Source organism: Erpetoichthys calabaricus, chromosome 13 (assembly GCF_900747795.2).
Source record: "Erpetoichthys calabaricus chromosome 13, fErpCal1.3, whole genome shotgun sequence".
NCBI lineage: Eukaryota > Metazoa > Chordata > Cladistia > Polypteriformes > Polypteridae > Erpetoichthys > Erpetoichthys calabaricus.
The window spans coordinates 78,641,989-78,661,321 of NC_041406.2; the positions used below are offsets into that span (position 1 = coordinate 78,641,989).

At 37.6% G+C, this 19,333-nt stretch overlaps 1 protein-coding gene across 3 annotated transcripts in view; it reads left to right on the forward strand.

The window, feature by feature from the left end:
- phf14 (PHD finger protein 14) overlaps nucleotides 1-19,333 on the forward strand; it is a 299,338-nt gene that overhangs the window by 185,836 nt on the left and 94,169 nt on the right. For all 3 annotated transcript variants that reach the window (XM_028817150.2, XM_028817152.2, XM_028817151.2), the window contains one exon: nucleotides 4,179-4,296. In XM_028817150.2, coding sequence (XP_028672983.1) covers nucleotides 4,179-4,296 — 118 coding nt within the window. The remainder of the gene's footprint in view (nucleotides 1-4,178; nucleotides 4,297-19,333) is intronic.

Genomic DNA, 19,333 nt, shown 5'->3' on the forward strand with positions numbered 1-19,333 from the left:
AGAAAAGGTCAATAATGTGAGATTTACATCAATAATAAATTTAGAAGTATTTGTTTTTTTTTCCATATTGCTTAACTCATTTGTCATTTTCTCTGTAATTCACCTTTTCTGCTACCTTAATTGTATCCAAATAATAACAATTAATGATTATTAGAGTAGACATGAGAGCAACCAACACTGATGGCTGTCAGGCTACAGCTTCTTTAGTGTAATCCCTACACATTAGGAAATTATGGCAGAGTGGTGGCTAAGGATCTGTACTGGTTTCTGGAAGGTTGCTAGTTCAAGTCCTGTTACTGCCAGATGGGATTCTACCCCACTGAGCCCTTGTGAAAGCCCCTTAACCTGAAAAGTCCTCCAGGGGTGCTATACAATGACTGACCCTGTTTTTTTGCATTAGTTTGAAGGTCAGAGTGCAATTTCCCCTCAGAGATTAGCAAAGTATATTTAAATCCAAAATCCATATAACCAGAGAACCTGAAAAAAGTTGAATGAAAATTATGATTATTATGATTATGATTTTCATTGCAGATTCCAGCTGATTTTTGTATACCTACTAATTTTAAATTAAATTACCAACCTACTACTGATCTTGTTTTATTCATACACATGAAAGCTGCATGATTTATTTCATTCAGTCAAATCAATCCAAACCATATCCAATATGATGAATTTTTTCATAAATCAATGACTCGCCAGTTGCCAAGTTCGGTTTAATTCAATTTTCAGTTCATTGTATTATTGTTCATGAAAGTTACTCTTAAGAGTCCATGTTTTGTCTTGGTAGAGAAATATATTGTTCTACTTTCCCCTTTTGTATTATTAATATGTAGCCTTTGTCAGAATGCCTCAAATCCCACAGACTTACCACTGTTTATAAGGTATTATACCATATAACTTCTCCCCACCTTCCCTTCTACATCTATAACCTCAGGCAATTAGGTGTAGTAAAAGACAAGCAGGAGTTAAGTTACACATAACGCATGCGGCCGTGGGCAAGGACTTTGGCGGCCGTGGACGTGTATATTAAAGTGTACGTAATGGCGGCCGTGCAGGTGTAGGGTCTCTGGACTCCAGCGAGTAAGGGGTCTCAACGCCGCGGAATCTTTGTCGGCCGGGTCGGTATGGTGACGCCGAAAGCCGATTTGCTTACTTGAATATTAAGTTTGGTTGAAATGGGCTGACACCCAGGAGTACATGTGAAGTCACGTGACTAGCGGCTAGCCAATATGGAACTGAGAAGGAAATGGGAGTGTACGCCTGTACGGCCTTGTGGCTAAGTCCATACACTGCCTATCGCCATTAGCAAACGGTCATCATATGTGCGAAGCAGCGTTTTCCAGAATGAAATATCTGAAAAACAAGTACCGAACCCGATTGGTAGACAGCAATCTAGAGTCTGGAATACGGCTAATGGTCTCCAGCGAGTCCCCTGACTTTGCAAGTCTGTCTGCAAACATGCAAGAGCAAGGAAGCCATTAATGGCGATGTTTTCCAAACTTCCTGAAACAATTGCTGTAAAGGTTTTTTGTCCTATATGACGTTTCGTAGACATTTTTTTACATATGTAGACCAGTAAATTGAATATTGTCAGATATATCATACTCTGTTTTAATGTGTAATCTGTAAATTTTTACATAAATCATAAAACATTATTAAGTTTACTTGGACTTACTGGCGGCCGTTATTAAAGTAAAAATTCTGTAGTGCGGCCGTTATTAAAGTAAAAAGTCTGTAGTGCGGCCGTCAATAGCGGAAAGGTTGCGCATGCCTGATTCACAGTATCATGCAGCGCACGTTGCTGCTCATCACTGTCGCTAAAATCTTCTTCAGAACTGCTACAATCATGATCAGAACTGTCCAAAATCGCCTGCAAAGCCTCACTTGAAGTCAGTTTACGTTTCGCCATATTCACAGCTGTTACATGCGAATCACGTCACATGACCGGCCAAAACAACCACAGACTTGTCGAAATACAACGTAGTAATAATACCCACGCCAAACCGTCAGTTATACTACTTGCCAGGCATTCATATAACCACAGGCAAATGTGCTGGATAATTCCGGCAGTATGGCGTTAGCAATAAAACAACGGTGCCGGATATATCCGGCAGAGGGCGGTTAAGGGGTTAAAACAGGCCGCATGCCTGTCTCAATATGGCTGCCGAGCTGTGTTCTTCATTGTGTTACCCTTTTCAGTTCATGGTGTGTGTGAGCTGCTCCTTCATCAGTTGGTAAGAGAGAGAGTGTGCGGTAAGCAAGCAAATTTAGTTTTTCTGTCCATCCCCTAGAGCAAATAGGACATCATGGTACTCAAAGTTGGTGGGGGGGGTTGTTGGGTTGTAAACATGAATGCTTCTCACTAATGTAACACTAATATTATATTGCCAAATTACAAAAAAAGACATACAACATATTTATCAACTTGTATGCAAAATCTCATATCACAACAGTCCAGAACACTACATTAGGTAAGTCAGGTCATTTTATGTGTATAGAACATTTGAAAGGCAATATTAGTTGTGCAAAGGTGATGTATAGTAGTAGGCCAAAAAGTAAGTACATTAGAAATACTGTATATAAAATGTACTAAAGCAAAAAGCAATAAAAACTATAGGCAATAAGAAAACAATAAAATAACAATAGAAACAATTTAAAAAGAATAACAAAATAAAAAGTAAAAACAAGACAAACCATGATGAGATTAAGCAGAATAAAAAAGTCAATCAATAAAACACATTTTTAAAAGAGTTTTAAAATCTAACATGTTGGGTAATTGCATCATGTGGAATAAGCAGAGGTTGATGGTTTGATGATCTACCTTGTGGCAATGTAAGGCTAGAGAAAACCTGAAATGTATTGTTGAGCCAGACCATGTAGGGTCTTGTAGGACTTTAAAAGCAAATAACAAAACTTTAAAATGAATTTAAAATTTTACTGGTGGCCATTGCTGGGGGCATATGATCCCTATTCTTTGTACCTGTGTAAAGCCTGATTGCAGCATTTTGGATAAGTTTTAGATGCTGTATGGAAGCTTGGGGCAGCTCCAGGAGCAGAGAATTACAGTAGTTCAGTCTGGATGAGATAGATGCATACATCACTGTCTCTAGAGCCCTGGGTGAGTGACATGGTTTCACTGTACGGTATTTTAAAATACAGTACGTCTGAAAGACGTGCAAAATAATTTTTAAATAATTAATTCACCAGAACATTGCATAGCCTTTCCCTGGTCCAGTATCCTTTTCTCAATCAGGGATGACCACATCCAAGCAAAGGCTTAAACCTTCAAATAAAAATTGTGTGTATGTGTGTGCACATTTTCTAGTGAATGTTCAGCATTATAACTAATCAGTACAGTACAAGTACAGAAACTTTTACTTGCAGAACATAAAAGCCTATCTATCCATTACCAAACTAGTTGAGTTGAGTTTACAGTGTATGCACTGAGATGGGCTTGGCACCCTGTGCAGGGCTACTTTTTGCATTTCACCAATGCTGCTTGTATGGGCTCTGACCCCGGTGATCTTAAATTTGATTAATCAGGTTTGAAATTATTATGTCGAATTATTATAATATGCACATACCACTCTAATGAACCAAAACCATTAATACATTTCCATTAAAAAATTGTTTTCGGCTATCAGTTTTATTTATAATTTTATCTGTGTTTTATCACCGCCAAGTTTGTTTCAGGCAGAGTGGTACAGTGGTTAGACTGCTGTGTCACAGCTCAGGACACATTTTTGATAACAATAATCACTCCAGCATAGTTGGCAGTCACTTCTGTACCCTCAGGGACACTTAAAAGACCAGTACAACATTATAATTCACTCAGAAAAAGTTGGAGCAGTTCCCACTGAGCTTGAGCTCTTCTCCCAAAACAATGAAATAAAATTGCAGAATCCAAGTATGCATTGTTATAGCTTATTTGGTGTCATCAGCTCAGATGTCTTCCTGTATTAATGATTTATTGAGTGAATCAAAAAAGTGTATAGCAATTGTGTTTTCTTTATATAAAAAATATTATTTTCTGTGTTGTGCTCCTTTTAATTTTAAAAATACATGGCATATACATTTTAATTTGTCCAGACATATAAAAATTGCATGTACTGTGTTATAAATTGATCAGAAAGTATGTGATTGCTTACCACATTGTACTCTTTGCGTTTGCCCACCAGGTGTGATGAGTGCCGACTGTGCTATCATTTTGGATGTTTGGACCCCCCTCTAAAGAAATCTCCTAAACAGACTGGCTATGGATGGATTTGTCAAGAATGTGATACATCATCTTCAAAAGTAAGATTTTGGGGGATTATTCCTTTTTTTACAGAAAAATATTTTAGCATAAGTAATTGATGTTGGTATCGAGGTAATGTTAACATTGGCTTACTTTTATTTATTATTTAATGAAAAGAGTTTCAATTACAGCATGACAATTAAGAATGTAAGACTTCTCCCCCCAAATTCAAACTAATAATTAATATGCCCCCATCATTAAGAAAACAAGCTAATCTTTCATTTTAAATATAGTTTGCATTTTATTTCATTGTCTTAAATTGTGTTTATTCTGCTCTGAGTGTTTCTGAGCAAGGAGCTTATGTTCTTGCTGGGCAGAATAGGTTTCCTAAAATAATGTATAAATAAGTGAATTATTTTTGCAATACCTACAAACAACAGAAAATTTTATACTTTTTTGGGACTTTTTTTCAGTGTAGGGTGGCTTAAGAAAGAAAGAAAGAAAGAAAGAAAGAAAGAAAGAAAGAAAGAAAGAAAGAAAGAAACTCTCATATGAAAGAACTCTCATATTTTTATGTGTCTCTTCACATATGGCATGTATGGTTGCTTGTTTCATGCAAGTAACTTGGCTTTAGTTTTGATAAAACAGTGTTCTCTTCTAAGTCTTGCTGTATTGAAATAAACAAAGGGCTGTGTCAACCTCAGCTCCACTTTCTTGCAAGGCAGTTCGAGATATACATAAAATAATACTACTGTCCACAATTGCAATATACGTATTTAAAACTCTTGATGTGCATTTATATGTTAAGTGACTGACATATTTAAGTAACATGCACATGTATGGGGTATAGGTTAAACTATATTTGATATCCTTTTAGGGGCAGTGTATTTCACTCTCTGCAAATTTCCACAATAAACAATGCTTAAGAATTTAACTGTTGTGTACGATGAGTTTTTACTGCATATTTTATGAAATCTGGCATCATTCTATTAAGCACTTAAAACAGAAACATTCTGTTAAATAAAATACCCTTGTTGCAAAAAACATTTAAAATATTTACATTTTAAAGTACAGTTCAATTACATTGTATATTTATGGATGAACTGAAACTCTTTACTTTTTAATACTGTGTATGTTATTGAAGGATGAAAAAATAATTAACATTTTTAACCAGATTTTTATATTTTTGACACTGTTATGTCATTAGTATAAGGTGTTTCGAACAGAAATAAAAACATCTTTGAGATTTTTTATATATTGTTGAAATGCTGGGTGAGTCTTCAAGACTAATTAGCCTTGCCTCCGCAATAGAAATGGGTGGAAGGTCTGGGAAATTGGATAGACTTCTTTTAACAAAATTTCTGTATTTGAAAATAGTGGACAAATTTTGTTGATATGCATTAAATCTGAAGCGTAATTATTCATAACATGCAAATACATTAGCTATATGCAGTTTTCTTAGTGTCTTAATCCCAAACATTTTCCAAATATTAAATACTGAGTAGGTTTGAGAAGGTTGAAAAAGGTTGTTATTGTGTAGAGGATCAACAGATAAAAACTTCTGTGCCTTGAAATGCATCCTGCATTGGTTCCATATCCTAAGTGATTGGTGAATGACTGGTATATTGACAAAAGTTAGTATTTATAGAGGCACAAGGCAGTGCATTTAAAGAAGTGCAGCAAAATTTAATTTCCATTACTGACCAGGCTGGTGTAAATGAATCAATTTATGCTAATTTCTAGATCCTTATGGTATGTATATTTGCCACCCCGTAATAAAATCGAAAGTTCGGTAGTGCCATGCCACTTTCTAATTTTGGTATTTTAAGAGTCACCTTCTGAATGTGTGTCTGCTTTGTATTCCATATAAATTAGGTTTTTATTATTGTACACAGGAATGCCCTGAAACAGAAATAGAAGCTGTGGCTACCTGGGGTCACCAGCCATCCAAACTTGACACAAACAGGAGCAAAGCACAAGTCCACCACAACACAGGAGCACTTCTGGGTAAGGCCAGAGCCCCATGAAGTAGGGTTTCCCAGTCCCTGCAGCACCCAACAGGGCTGATTTACAGAGCTGTAATTTCCATTATGCCCTGTGGGAAACCTTAGTGCTCCTGTAACCCATGGGGCTGCCATCTAACATTCTGTGGGAGGTAGTGCCCTGTGTATGTCCACTCCCGCGGTTCTTCCGTTATGGCCCCAGCCATCCTTCACACTACACCTCCCTTATCTGAGCATTGTAGGTTGAAGCGTCCTGTGCCGTGAGGGCAGTCTTCTTCCAGGAGTGGTTATTCATGTCAGCCAGTCCATGGCTCTGCCCTGAAACATATAAACAAGAAAACAATGAGGAGATTTTGCACCACTGCTGTCTCCAGGCGTCTTTCTGCCACGAGTACGGGCAGCATCTCCAGCCGTGTCCCAACCGACATCACTCAAAGCATCACTGTGCCTTGCCTGTAGTCCATGACTTTTGGGATTGAAAGCAGGACAGGAACTCCTGCTTCGCCTCACGCCCAGCGGAGGTCAGCTTTTCTCACCGTGCCTGCTCACACGCTGCACTATATGGGGAGCCAGTCTTTAGACTTGTGTTTGACCAACTCAGATTTGGTGAGAGACTAGGGAGCCCAGACGCCGGCACTAGTAAGCTGCTCAGGCGTGTCCTGCCACACCGCTATATGGTTGGTCACCACCCCTATGCCCACTGTTGGAACCAATGTTTCTCATCCTCCTTCCAAACCAACCAGGGACAATTGACATCGAGTTCCCTTATTTTGTACTGTACTGGTTACACTTACCTGTACCACCGAATCTATTAGGGTAGAAATTCTAACCCCAAGCCTCTTCAGGTACTCATCCACCCTCTTCATTGGTGCCTCAGTTGTCCTCTCCAGCCCTTCAGTAATGCTCCTCAGGTTAATCAGGACCTGCAATAAAGAGTGAATGGGCTGGAAGACCTTCTCCTGCTCCCATACATCAAGTACACTGTTAGTTGTTTCAGTGAATGGAGTACTTTTGCTTCAATCCTCTCTCCCTGCGGAATGCAAGCCAGGTGACATAGGCCTCTCTGGCGCATGTTCAGTTGGGTTGCCATATGCTGACTGGGTTCCGCTTGTACTGAGTTAATTGTGGACCTCCCAGTCATTCCCTGTACCTCCTTTCCTTCAATGGGGTCATTCAGACCTGTGAAGGGTTCGGATGGGATTGCTAAACCTGAGCTGAGCAACATTGAATGGCTGATTGCCTCCCATCATTTGCAATTTAACAACTGATAACGAAATATACTCTTATCCTATTCATTTGTTCCTTATCAGTGTCGGTGATTGTAATATCTATATTTATTTTTCTACATGTAATAGTACACAAACTGTGTAATTTTATTCATGGCTTTCTGCATTTTTCCACTGTTTGCATTTTAATTCAGAACCTCGACTTTCAAACATTTATCTGTTATTTGGTGTTTAATATTTAATATTGTTATCCTGCCTTATTAATGTCACCTTTTAATTCTTGTGCCTTCAGTATTGGAAAGATGCTATATAAATAAATGTATTAGTACTATTATTGCACAATGCCCTCTGAGTTCAGGTTTGAATGCTGATCCGGTCAGTGCCAGTATGGAGTTTGCAAGATCTCCACATGTGTAAAAGTACTGAGTGTGCATAACTTCTAGATATTGTTTTATATCTGAACATTACATTCTACCAGTTTATGCTTACAAGTAGCTACCCAGGTATTGCATGTCACTTATTAATTGAATAATTTGAGATGTTGCTATAAGAGATGTTAAGTATTTAATTGTCCAAATGGCTTTGGATGTTGTCCATGTCTCGAATTCATAAAGTGTTACTGACCGGAAACAACTTTTTAGCATCCTCTTTATTTTCAAAAGCAAAAAATATTAAAACACTTTTTATTTAAGTTTTAGCATGTTTGTTTTTTATTTATTTTAATTATATATTTATTTTATATAACTTTTTGTATATGTCACTATTTTGCTTTCTTTCTAGTAAAAAATGCAGCTATTGTACTGTTTTATTTGTATTCTCACTTTGATTATTTATTACAAAAAATATTGTTGTGGATCATAATTCGGGTTTAACTGGTCCCATGCATAGGATCATATGTTAGTCCTGTTTTATAAAGTAGGCTAAGAGGTGGTAGGCTGAATGATTCCAAGTTTTTGTACTGCGTATTCAGTATTCTGTAATGAAGTGGTGCTTTAGCCAGAATTTGTTCCTATTTTCTTTCCAAAGCCACAAAGCACTAGAAACGATGCACTTTCACAAAGCAATTTCCCAGTACTATTTTGACCTTTTGTTATTTTTCATATGTGTGCTTTTTGTTTTACGATGTTCATAATGCCAGTTCTTAGAAGTTTGCTTATATACTTTCTCACTGAACACTGTTCTCATTCCTAATTGCTTGTGCCTCATCTTCATTGTAGTGTACTGGTGAGAGCATTAGTTGTCAAAGAAGCAAGCATAGACGTAAATTCAAAAAAATACAATAAATGTTTTCATGGGGCATCCAGAAAAACAACGCATCGGGTTTACAAGATAACAATATTTGATGTGCCCAGCATACAACTTTTTACATGGCTATAGCATGAGCAGAGTATTTTGTGTGAATTGACCAAAATATATGAAAGACTCAATATCACCCCTGTTTTTGAAAATGTAGAAAGCAGAAATCTTGAGCTTTGGACTGAATTCTAAATTAACCAATATGTCTGTTCTAATAGTTTATGATAAATTTGGTGAACTTCTGAATGGTTTGCTGAGGTTAGGAAAGGCTTTGAACAATTTGAACTTTTGAAGCTTAAAGCTGATTAGTTGGAATTCACCCAAGCCCTAATAAGCATCTCTTAAGACTTATGATTGCAAGTTGCTCACAAAAATTTTACAACATGCACACAAACTTACAGACAAACATAGATAAGCACCTTTCCAAAAATCAATGAAATATGTTCTAGGTATAGCAAAGCACAAGTTATTTTTTATGAAAAAAAAATTAGATTGAAACTAATCAGTGACTACAACATCACTATTGCCTTGCTGAAGATGTCCCTTACAGCATGGGCTCCAGTTACAATAAAAATGTAACAACTACATTATGCTCAGAATACCTTGAAGCAAATTACACTGATACATCCCACATTCACATAGATGGACAATAAAGCATATGTCTCAAGTGTTTTCAATCTATTTAGTTCTATTAAATAAAAAAATAAGATCACTCTGTGCATGTTTATAGCCCTGTTAAAAAGTGAAAAATATTTTTCAACTTTGAATTTAGCTGTTATTGAAAAATTCTTTAAAACATTTTCTAATAATTGCAGTACACTGTAGCACTTAAGTCTAATACAGAGTTAATATTTTTGTCTTCTAAAGTAATTTAATTTAGAAGAACTTCATTGTCCTCATAAAACAAACAAAAAGATGCATCGCAAAGAAATCTATTAAATTATTAAGATTTTTAATTTTTCAACACCTTTTGAAAGTCATCAGTCATATAAAAGTAGGGTATTTTTTTTGAATATAGCAATACTGTTCATACATGTTCTGTTTGACACTTTTAACTTTATATATAACTAGCTGTGTAAGCCCGTGCAGTAAAAAGCCCAGGCTCCTAGAAACCTTGAATTCTGGCACTTCAATCAATCAATCGCATTGGTTGTGCAGCTAAGCAAGGTTCTCTTTCCTCGGCGATTACATTTTGCCAATGTGCTCGCCTCGCTTGTGTATTAGTAGCTAAGCGAGTTTCTCTTTTTTTTTGCGATTTCACTTTGGTGACAGAGTTGATTTCTTTGAGCTTTGTAGCGTCGCACTTCCAGGCCGGACAGACAGACACACACACTTTCACGCATAGACGTTTATGTATAAGATAGTCGCACTGTCAGTGAAATGGCGATGAGTGCTTTGCTTTGGGACATTAAAATAGAATTTTCTTATATAGTATTGTGCTACATGCCAGTGATAGATGATTCTCACAGTGAGTTCCTTGTTCTTTTTGATATCTGAGATATTAATAATTATCAGTTGCAATAATGACATGAGATGCTGAATTATTAGAACTGAATGGTTTTTTTTTTTTGTTTTGTTTTGGGTTTTTTTTTGCTTTAACTTATGTTTATGTCGTTAAACAAATAAATGAATTTAATATTACAACACAACATTCACAAACCAACTTAACCCAATTCAGGGTCATGGGTGCCAGAACCTTTCCTAGAAAAACTGGGTGCAAGGCAAGAAACTGTCCTGGACAAGGTACCAGTCCTTCATTTGGCTTATGCACTTCTACACATACCCACATTCTTACAGTGCCAATTTATAATCCGCAACGTAGAGTACCTAGAAACAAAGCTGCTCAGACATGGGACATGCATACAAACTCAAAATAGATAACAACCTGATATTGGACCAAAGAGGCAGCAGTGCTAACTATTGTGATGCCTTGCTTCTTCTGTATTGACGAAAGGGAACAAACATTCATTATTCATTTTCCAAAATCAACTCAGAGTTGTAGGAGACTTGAGCTTATCAGACACAAGGCAGATACAGCCCTGGAGAAAGAACCACTGTACTGAAAGGCACACTTACTGATTCATATAAAACCAATTTAGAGGGGCATATAATCTAAGATGCATGTCTTTTAATATGAGAGCCAACTCGAATACCCAGAGAAGAACCACACTGATGAGCAAGAAAAGGAAGCTGTGCACATTATCAGCAGTTACCATTATTGACAGTGTAATAATTTCCATTTCTCATGACTTCCAACTAGAAAGATTAATGCATTAACTTTGTTGTATCACCACAACTATTCATCAAAAATACATACTGTAATTCTGCAGTAAAATAAATCTTTTCACTGTCCTAGTCATAATCTGCAAAGTGCTTAAAAATGTATATATGATTATGTTTGCTGCGTGCATTGTTTTCTGGGTATGAGTGGTATTATTTAGGACAATTGACAAGACCACATTTATTTGTACTTACAAGTTTTATTCAACTGATGCCTGTTCATATAATTATATAATTACTGGTTGATTTTGTTGTGCTGCATTTGTAGGTTTGGTGAAAGAAAGGGTGCAAAACAGGCTACGAACTAGCTTAAACATGTATTTGTTAACAAGAGTGTTTTTCAATTATTTAGTGATTTATTGTGTTTTACTTTAAAACTTGGACAAGGGAGGGGCTTTTCTGCTGCTGAAATAATTTAGGTGCTGTAGAATTTTTAGTTATTTGCCTTCCATTTATCACTTCAAGAAATAATGCAATTTTATTCTTCCATCCATTTTATGAATCTGCTAATCCAGGGCAGCTGGAGCAACACTTGAACAGGCCACCAGTCCTTTACAAGGTGATCATACAGAGGCCAGTTTAGCAATGCCAATTTGCCTAATTTGCATGTTTTTGGTCAGTAGGAGAAAACCAGAGCGCCCAGGTTATGTTCATGCACGGAGACAAGAGGAAAGAGCAATGCAATTTACTAAGAGAGTGTTGGAGATGGGGTTGCCAAGAGACTGGACTAAAAACCAAATAGATAGATGTGGAAGTAAATGATATGCAATAGGATTGGTATAATAAGGAGACTGCTAAAAATACAAGCAGCAGAAAACACTGCCCCAACAGAGGAAAATGGAACAACCAGAGAGAAAGTAGAAAAAGAAGATTTAGAACTTATTATTTGCAGCCTTTGTTTATATTAAATATCATGAAAGTAGTACTGTTAAATTATTTTAGTAAAAGCATGCCATTTTTTATCCATCTCCTGTATTTACAAGTAATTAAGATGACACACAGAGTGATCAAAACATATAAATCTAAAAAAAAGCAAATAATGTAAACTCTTATTCAAAAATAGTAATAGGTCAAAGTGCTACTAGGATTAAAAAAAAAAAATCTCTACTTTAGAAATGTCCCTGATAGCAGCACAGAAGTATTGGGAAAACTCTCAAGAGCATTAGAGTTAGATTCAGTTGCATTTAATCATCCCCTCAAAGCCAGCACACTGTTTTGATTTGTAGTTTGTTGTTAACTCAGGGTTTTCAAATACATCTTACTGTGTACTCCCCCACTGTGAATTGAGTTCATTAGTGCTACAGAAACAGAATTTTTAGAAGATTTGTTATGTTATTTTTACTTTAATGCACTTGGTGAACTTTTTTATATATTAATGCACACAGGAATTTTTACAGGAAGTGCTATTAATTGCCATTATTATGTAGTATCTCAACTTAATAGATTGTTTTTATTTCTTACACTGTTTAATGCAATACTTTTCTGCATTTTAGAATATCGATAAACGCCACATTCATTTTTTAGGTATATTTATATATTTAAGTTATACTGATGAACATTGTTTAACTGTGTCTAGTCTTTTTTTAAATTAAGTTTCTACTAAAATATAGTGATTAAATTATTTAAATTAAATTATCATCCCAAATTTTTTTATAAATTGTTCAGATATTTCTACAACACACATTTTTTATATAATGCATTTGTGAAGCATGAATAATTTGCAGGATGTGAAAATGTAAGATTATTGCAGTATTTAAAAATGTTTTGTAGATATGGTCAGTGCAATAGCAGTGATGATCAGCAGAATTTGCAAAAATGATTTTGTAGCTAATATGTTTTGTTTCTTGGTGACCTTGTTTTCAGAATATTTTTCTATTGTTTTCCCCAGTGCCCCATATTATTTTCAGAGGTCACAAGTCAACAGATATTGTTGATATTCCACATTTTGATTGTGTGTGAATTTTGTGCAGCCTAGTGCAGGTACACTAATTAAATTCTCTGGCAAACATGGCACACTTGCTCATCTACACCAATGTACTTTAGTATTTAAAGTGCACTCCATCCATCCATCCATTTTCCAACCCGCTGAATCCAAACACAGGGTCACGGGGGGTCTGCTGGAGCCAATCCCAGCCAACACAGGGCACAAGGCAGGAACCTATGTGCACTCTGAAGAGTTAAATCACATCAGACCACTATAATTATTATCAATGTATGACAAGTACAATCCCTTGACAAAATGAGATTTTTTTTCCTGGCCAAACATGAATATCCTATTCAAATCCACTGGCACATTGGGTAATTCACTGCACTGTGCAGAACAAACTACGATATGTAAAGGGTACAGCAGAGAGTTAAACCATATTGACACCATTTTTATTATCACATTCTTACAAAAAGGAATCCTTAGTTAAATTACAGATTATTCTTGCTTAGCCCAAAGGTACACTATTGAAATTCATTGCCTAACTTGCCATGTTATCATTTCAATGTTAGCATGTTTGTGGTGAAGTGAAATAGAGAAGCCATCTTCTTTAAATTTTATTGTTTTATATGTCCCTCACAATGATAGCCTTTTAATCTTTATTTAAAAAAATGAGGTATAGCACATTTATTTTGTCATTGTTTACCAGTAGCGCTTCTAGTGTTAAATAACGAAGTCTGACCAATGTTATAGATACAGGAGTGAGCAAACCTTTAATGGAAAATATGGACTATTGTACCTGCATCTGGCCAGGCAAAAACCTAACTGCACTTTAAAACAGCAATCTCTCTTATCACAATACTGTAAAATAAAACTGGGCCAATGTGATTGAATCATTTAGAGTGCCACTTAAATAGTATAATTAGTGCTGTTCATATGATCGGGTCACGGGAGAAATGTATGCCAAATTTTCCAGTGAGTGTAACTACAGGCCAGCATAATGGAAGGTTAGCCAGTGAATTTCCCTAGTGTACCAGCATTTAAACTGCTTCATAAACAGTAATAATTATTTTGTTTTTATTATTATTTTACAGTTTTTAACACTGGTTGCAAATGCACCTGATGTGCTCCCCCCTCCCTTATATAGTCACAGTACACAACCACCCATGGTAGGCAAAATCCGAAGATAGATTTGTGCTACCCACTCAGTGCCTTGAAAATTGGAACTCTGTGATATATATATATATATATATATATATATATATATATATATATACACACACACATACATATACGCATAAAAGGCAAAGCCCTCACTGAATTATTACTAATTCTCCCACTTCCCATATACAGTGGAACCTCTAGATACGAGTTTAATTCGTTCCAGCACTGAGCTTGTATAGCGAATTTCTCGTATCTAGAACAAACGTCCCCATTGAAAATAATGGAAATCCAGTTAATCCGTTCCGCATCCCAAATATATTAACATAAAAATCAATTTTCCTAACAAATAACACTGATAAATTATATATACTGTAGTCTACCTTTAATAAATAACACTGGTAAATAATATAACTGATTATTAAAAGAATCAAAACAGGCGTCCAAAGTGCAGTAGAGCATTCAATAAATCTTTAATCCTTAAAACAGTTGTGAAGTGGAGGTTTAAAGTACATAAGAATAACAATCCTTTAACACGAGGTTAAAACGTCAACAGGAAGCAGTCTTCAAAAAACAGATGACAATCCCCGGTGCTTCTTCTCTGTTAGCGTCTCACCTGCTTCTCCCATGCGGGCTCTGCAACAGGCGAGACACTTAATGCAGCTGACCTTCTCTACACCGTCCTGCTTCAGCTGTTTGGCTCGCCTGTTCAGCTACACGCGAGCCTGTACTCGCTCGCTCTCTTGCACCGACTTCCTACTGCTGCGGATTCCTGCCTCCTCCTGCAACCTCCGTTCTCTCTCCTCTCCTCTCCTCTCTTTTCTTTTACTTCTTCTCCCCCTTAACCGGCTCACGCTTCTCTATATATGCGGGGAAGACATGGCAGCTGCTAGGGTTACCACTTTTAATACAAAAAAATAAGGGACGCATACGTATTGATTCAAAACGGGACGCGCAATTTCATTCTCAAATACTGGACGATTCCGTATTTTAAAGGACGGGTGGCAACCCTGCCCAGCCCATCAGCCACAGGACAAATCATGGATGTGGGCAGTTTCCCACCTGTGCACTTAGGTGAGAAACGCAGACACCGCAGATCGCCCTGCGGCTCGCTACAGCTACCACGCCCCCTCGCTAAGCCGCGAGCTATACCCACAGCCTGGCTCGTGGCTCGTTACGTGAGCCAATGCTCGTATTTAGATCTGAATTTTTCGCTCATACTTTCCTCGTATTTTGAATTTCTTGTATACAGAGGTGATCGTATCTCGAGGTTCCACTGTAGGTGGGAAGCTGAAATTTCGAGTGCTCATTCCTTGCAGTGTACTTACAAAGTTAGGTATGTTTCATGTCCTATTGCAACACCCAAGGTGGGGAAACGGGTGTACCCCCTAAACTGTATATATAGATAGGGGAAACCCCTCCTCACTATTTCTGCAACTTCCAATATACGTAGGAAGCCCAAATTTCCCATGCTCATCCTGTACATTGTACTTACAAATGTTAAGTATGTTTCATTACGCGCCGTGCCCCGTAACAAACTTTCGAAAATAACTTCTTTTTGGCGGTTCTCACCATTATGCCGTAAGGAACTTTTGGAACTGATATCTCCTCTTGGCGGTTTCATTCCTTATTTCCGTTAACAGACAATTTATTTTAAGGCAGAGACACACAAGGACTGCCCCCGATCCCTCTTCCTTTTTCTGCATGGCCGTTGTCCGCGCACCTACCATGTGGTTGGCTCCCTGCCTATATACATTAACGACATCCTGCGCTTATGTGCTACCTCACTCGCTTCCTTACTTTCTACAGCTATTCATCATGCTCACTGCTCCCTTCTTCTTTACTCCACCGCTTCAAGCTTGTTATGGTTCACCTTCCTTCACGTCTTCCAACTGGTGACTCCTGCCATTTCATTTACTACACTGCTTCAAGCCTGTTATTGCTGGCCTTGCTTCGCGTCTTCCTGTTGGTGACTCCTGCCTTTTTGTTTACTCCACCGCTTCAAGGCTGACATTGTTGGGTTTCCTTACTTCCTCACGTCTCCCTCCTTGTGACTGTTGCCTTTTCTTTTACTCCACCGCTTCAAGGCTGTCATTGGGGTTCCTTACTTGCTCACATATGTCTTCCTGGTGCTGACTTCTGCTTTTCATTCCCTGCTCCACTGCTTCTCGCCTTCCTTTGTACTTTCTTTCTTAACGGGTGCAAGTTTACCCTGAATAATAACATGTCTATTCCGGTGATCACTGTCGATCACAATTTCACCGACCCGTACCCAGTGGTTTCCATTCCATAAGATTGCGCCTGCCTCTTCCATTCTCTCTTCTACTTATTGCATGGCCATATCAGTCTCAGCCTTGATATCCGCAGAGACATTGTCTTATGTACTGAATGACTGGGACAAGTTCAAGGAGCACTATAGCAGTGAAATGTTTAAGCTCTCAACCTATAGTTCTGCATGTGAACTGATAGCTGCCGCAGAATTGTTTCCTTGTCGCTTTCAAGTGTATAGAAATGGGGAAATATTTTACAACATTGGACAACCGGAAATAACTGTTAAACATCTTAGATTCACAGGTAGCGATTTGGGTAGTGGACACTTCGATGTTTATAAATGTTTCAACTCTGACAACATGGACACAAATTTGTAAATGAAACCTGTTGTATCTTTACAACAGTTGACAAACGCAGAATGTAACTTGAACACAACACACCCTCCAAATATGAACCTGATTGAAAGAAATAATGATAATCAAATCCTTGATGACAGCAACACTCATAACAGTGACGAAACAACACAAACATGACATAAAATACGTCGTTGTAGATTTTCAGATGAACCTAGAGGGAAGCAACTTCGTCAGGCTGCTGCTAAATACTCTCAGGCAAATCCACAAGTTCATTGAAACACCGTTTCTAAATATTCCAAATCGCATCCTCATGTTAGCACAGCTTCTGTTCATAGGTACGATCCAAATAATGACAAACGGCTCATTAGTAAAAAAAGGTTGCCCTCAACAAAGCAGATTGTGGATTTGCCTACGATCCATGCATAGATTATGAAAATGACAAAACCGTACAGATCGGTTCAATGGATGTCTGCAAACGTTGTTTACAAAGAGATCCTTACGTCCTAAAAATGTGCATTTCTCATACATAACATTTACAATCATAAATGAAACTCTTTACAATCATCAAATTCACTCTCAATACTAAAATAAGCCTACAACAATTACAATGACAATAATGTTACGTTATTTTTAAAATGTTCCTTTTTTTTTCCTAACTTCTTTAACACACTACTTCTCCACTGCGAAGTGTGGGTATTTTGCTAGTGTGCTTGTGTGTGTATGTGTGTATATATATATATATATATATATATATATATATATATATATATATATATATATATATATATATATTGTCACAAACTCGACTCAGAGTCATAGAAAGGTTTGGCACAGCCACCCGTATAATTGGTTTCCTGGCTGCAAAGTCATAAATTAGGTACAGCACTGATTTGCACAAAACCAAGTCCAAAACAGAACTGAGGGAATAGGGAAAAGGTGGAGGCTTTTAAAGGGGAAGACAGGAAGTGAGATCAAAGGGGTTGGGCTCATGAAGGTCTTCAGCCATAAGTTCGAGCCCGGACATGACATCACAGAGGCCGGAGCCGGCAAGGTCTCCTTCCATAGGCTCGGTCCAGGAAGTGACGTCAAGAGGGCCACGTGGAATCTCCCGTGAATGGTCTACAGGAAAGGGAGAAAAAGAGTCAGTGCACTCTGCCACATCCCGGTATGACTCAGAACTGCCCATACTCAAGCCCTTTAGCTGCCTCCCATGCGCATGTGTGCGGCATTATATATATATATATATATATATATATATATATATATATACATACATATATATACATATATATATATATATATATATATATATATATATATACAGTGGTGTGAAAAACTATTTGCCCCTTCCTGATTTCTTATTCTTTTGCATGTTTGTCACACAAAATGTTTCTGATCATCAAACACATTTAACCATTAGTCAAATATAACACAAGTAAACACAAAATGCAGTTTGTAAATGGTGGTTTTTATTATTTAGGGAGAAAAAAAAATCCAAACCTACATGGCCCTGTGTGAAAAAGTAATTGCCCCCTGAACCTGATAACTGGTTGGGCCACCCTTAGCAGCAATAACTGCAATCAAGCGTTTGCTATAACTTGCAATGAGTCTTTTACAGCGCTCTGGAGGAATTTTGGCCCACTCATCTATGCAAAATTGTTGTAATTCAGCTTTATTTGAGGGTTTTCTAGCATGAACCGCCTTTTTAAGGTCATGCCATAGCATCTCAATTGGATTCAGGTCAGGACTTTGACTAGGCCACTCCAAAGTCTTCATTTTGTTTTTCTTTAGCCATTCAGAGGTGGATTTGCTGGTATGTTTTGGGTCATTGTCCTGTTGCAGCACCCAAGATCGCTTCAGCTTGAGTTGACGAACAGATGGCCGGACATTCTCCTTCAGGATTTTTTGGTAGACAGTAGAATTCATGGTTCCATCTATCACAGCAAGCCTTCCAGGTCCTGAAGCAGCAAAACAACCCCAGACCATCACACTACCACCACCATATTTTACTGTTGGTATGATGTTCTTTTTCTGAAATGCTGTGTTCCTTTTACGCCAGATGTAACGGGACATTTGCCTTCCAAAAAGTTCAACTTTTGACTCATCAGTCCACAAGGTATTTTCCCAAAAGTCTTGGCAATCATTGAGATGTTTCTTAGCAAAATTGAGACGAGCCCTAATGTTCTTTTTGCTTAACAGTGGTTTGCGTCTTGGAAATCTGCCATGAAGGCCGTTTTTGCCCAGTCTCTTTCTTATGGTGGAGTCGTGAACACTGACCTTAATTGAGGCAAGTGAGGCCTGCAGTTCTTTAGACGTTGTCCTGGGGTCTTTTGTGACCTCTCGGATGAGTCGTCTCTGCGCTCTTGGGGTAATTTTGGTCGGCCGGCCACTCCTGGGAAGGTTCACCACTGTTCCATGTTTTTGCCATTTGTGGATAATGGCTCTCACTGTGGTTCGCTGGAGTTCCAAAGCTTTAGGAATGGCTTTATAATCTTTACCAGACTGATAGATCTCAATTACTTCTGTTCTCATTTGTTCCTGAATTTCTTTGGATCTTGGCATGATGTCTAGCTTTTGAG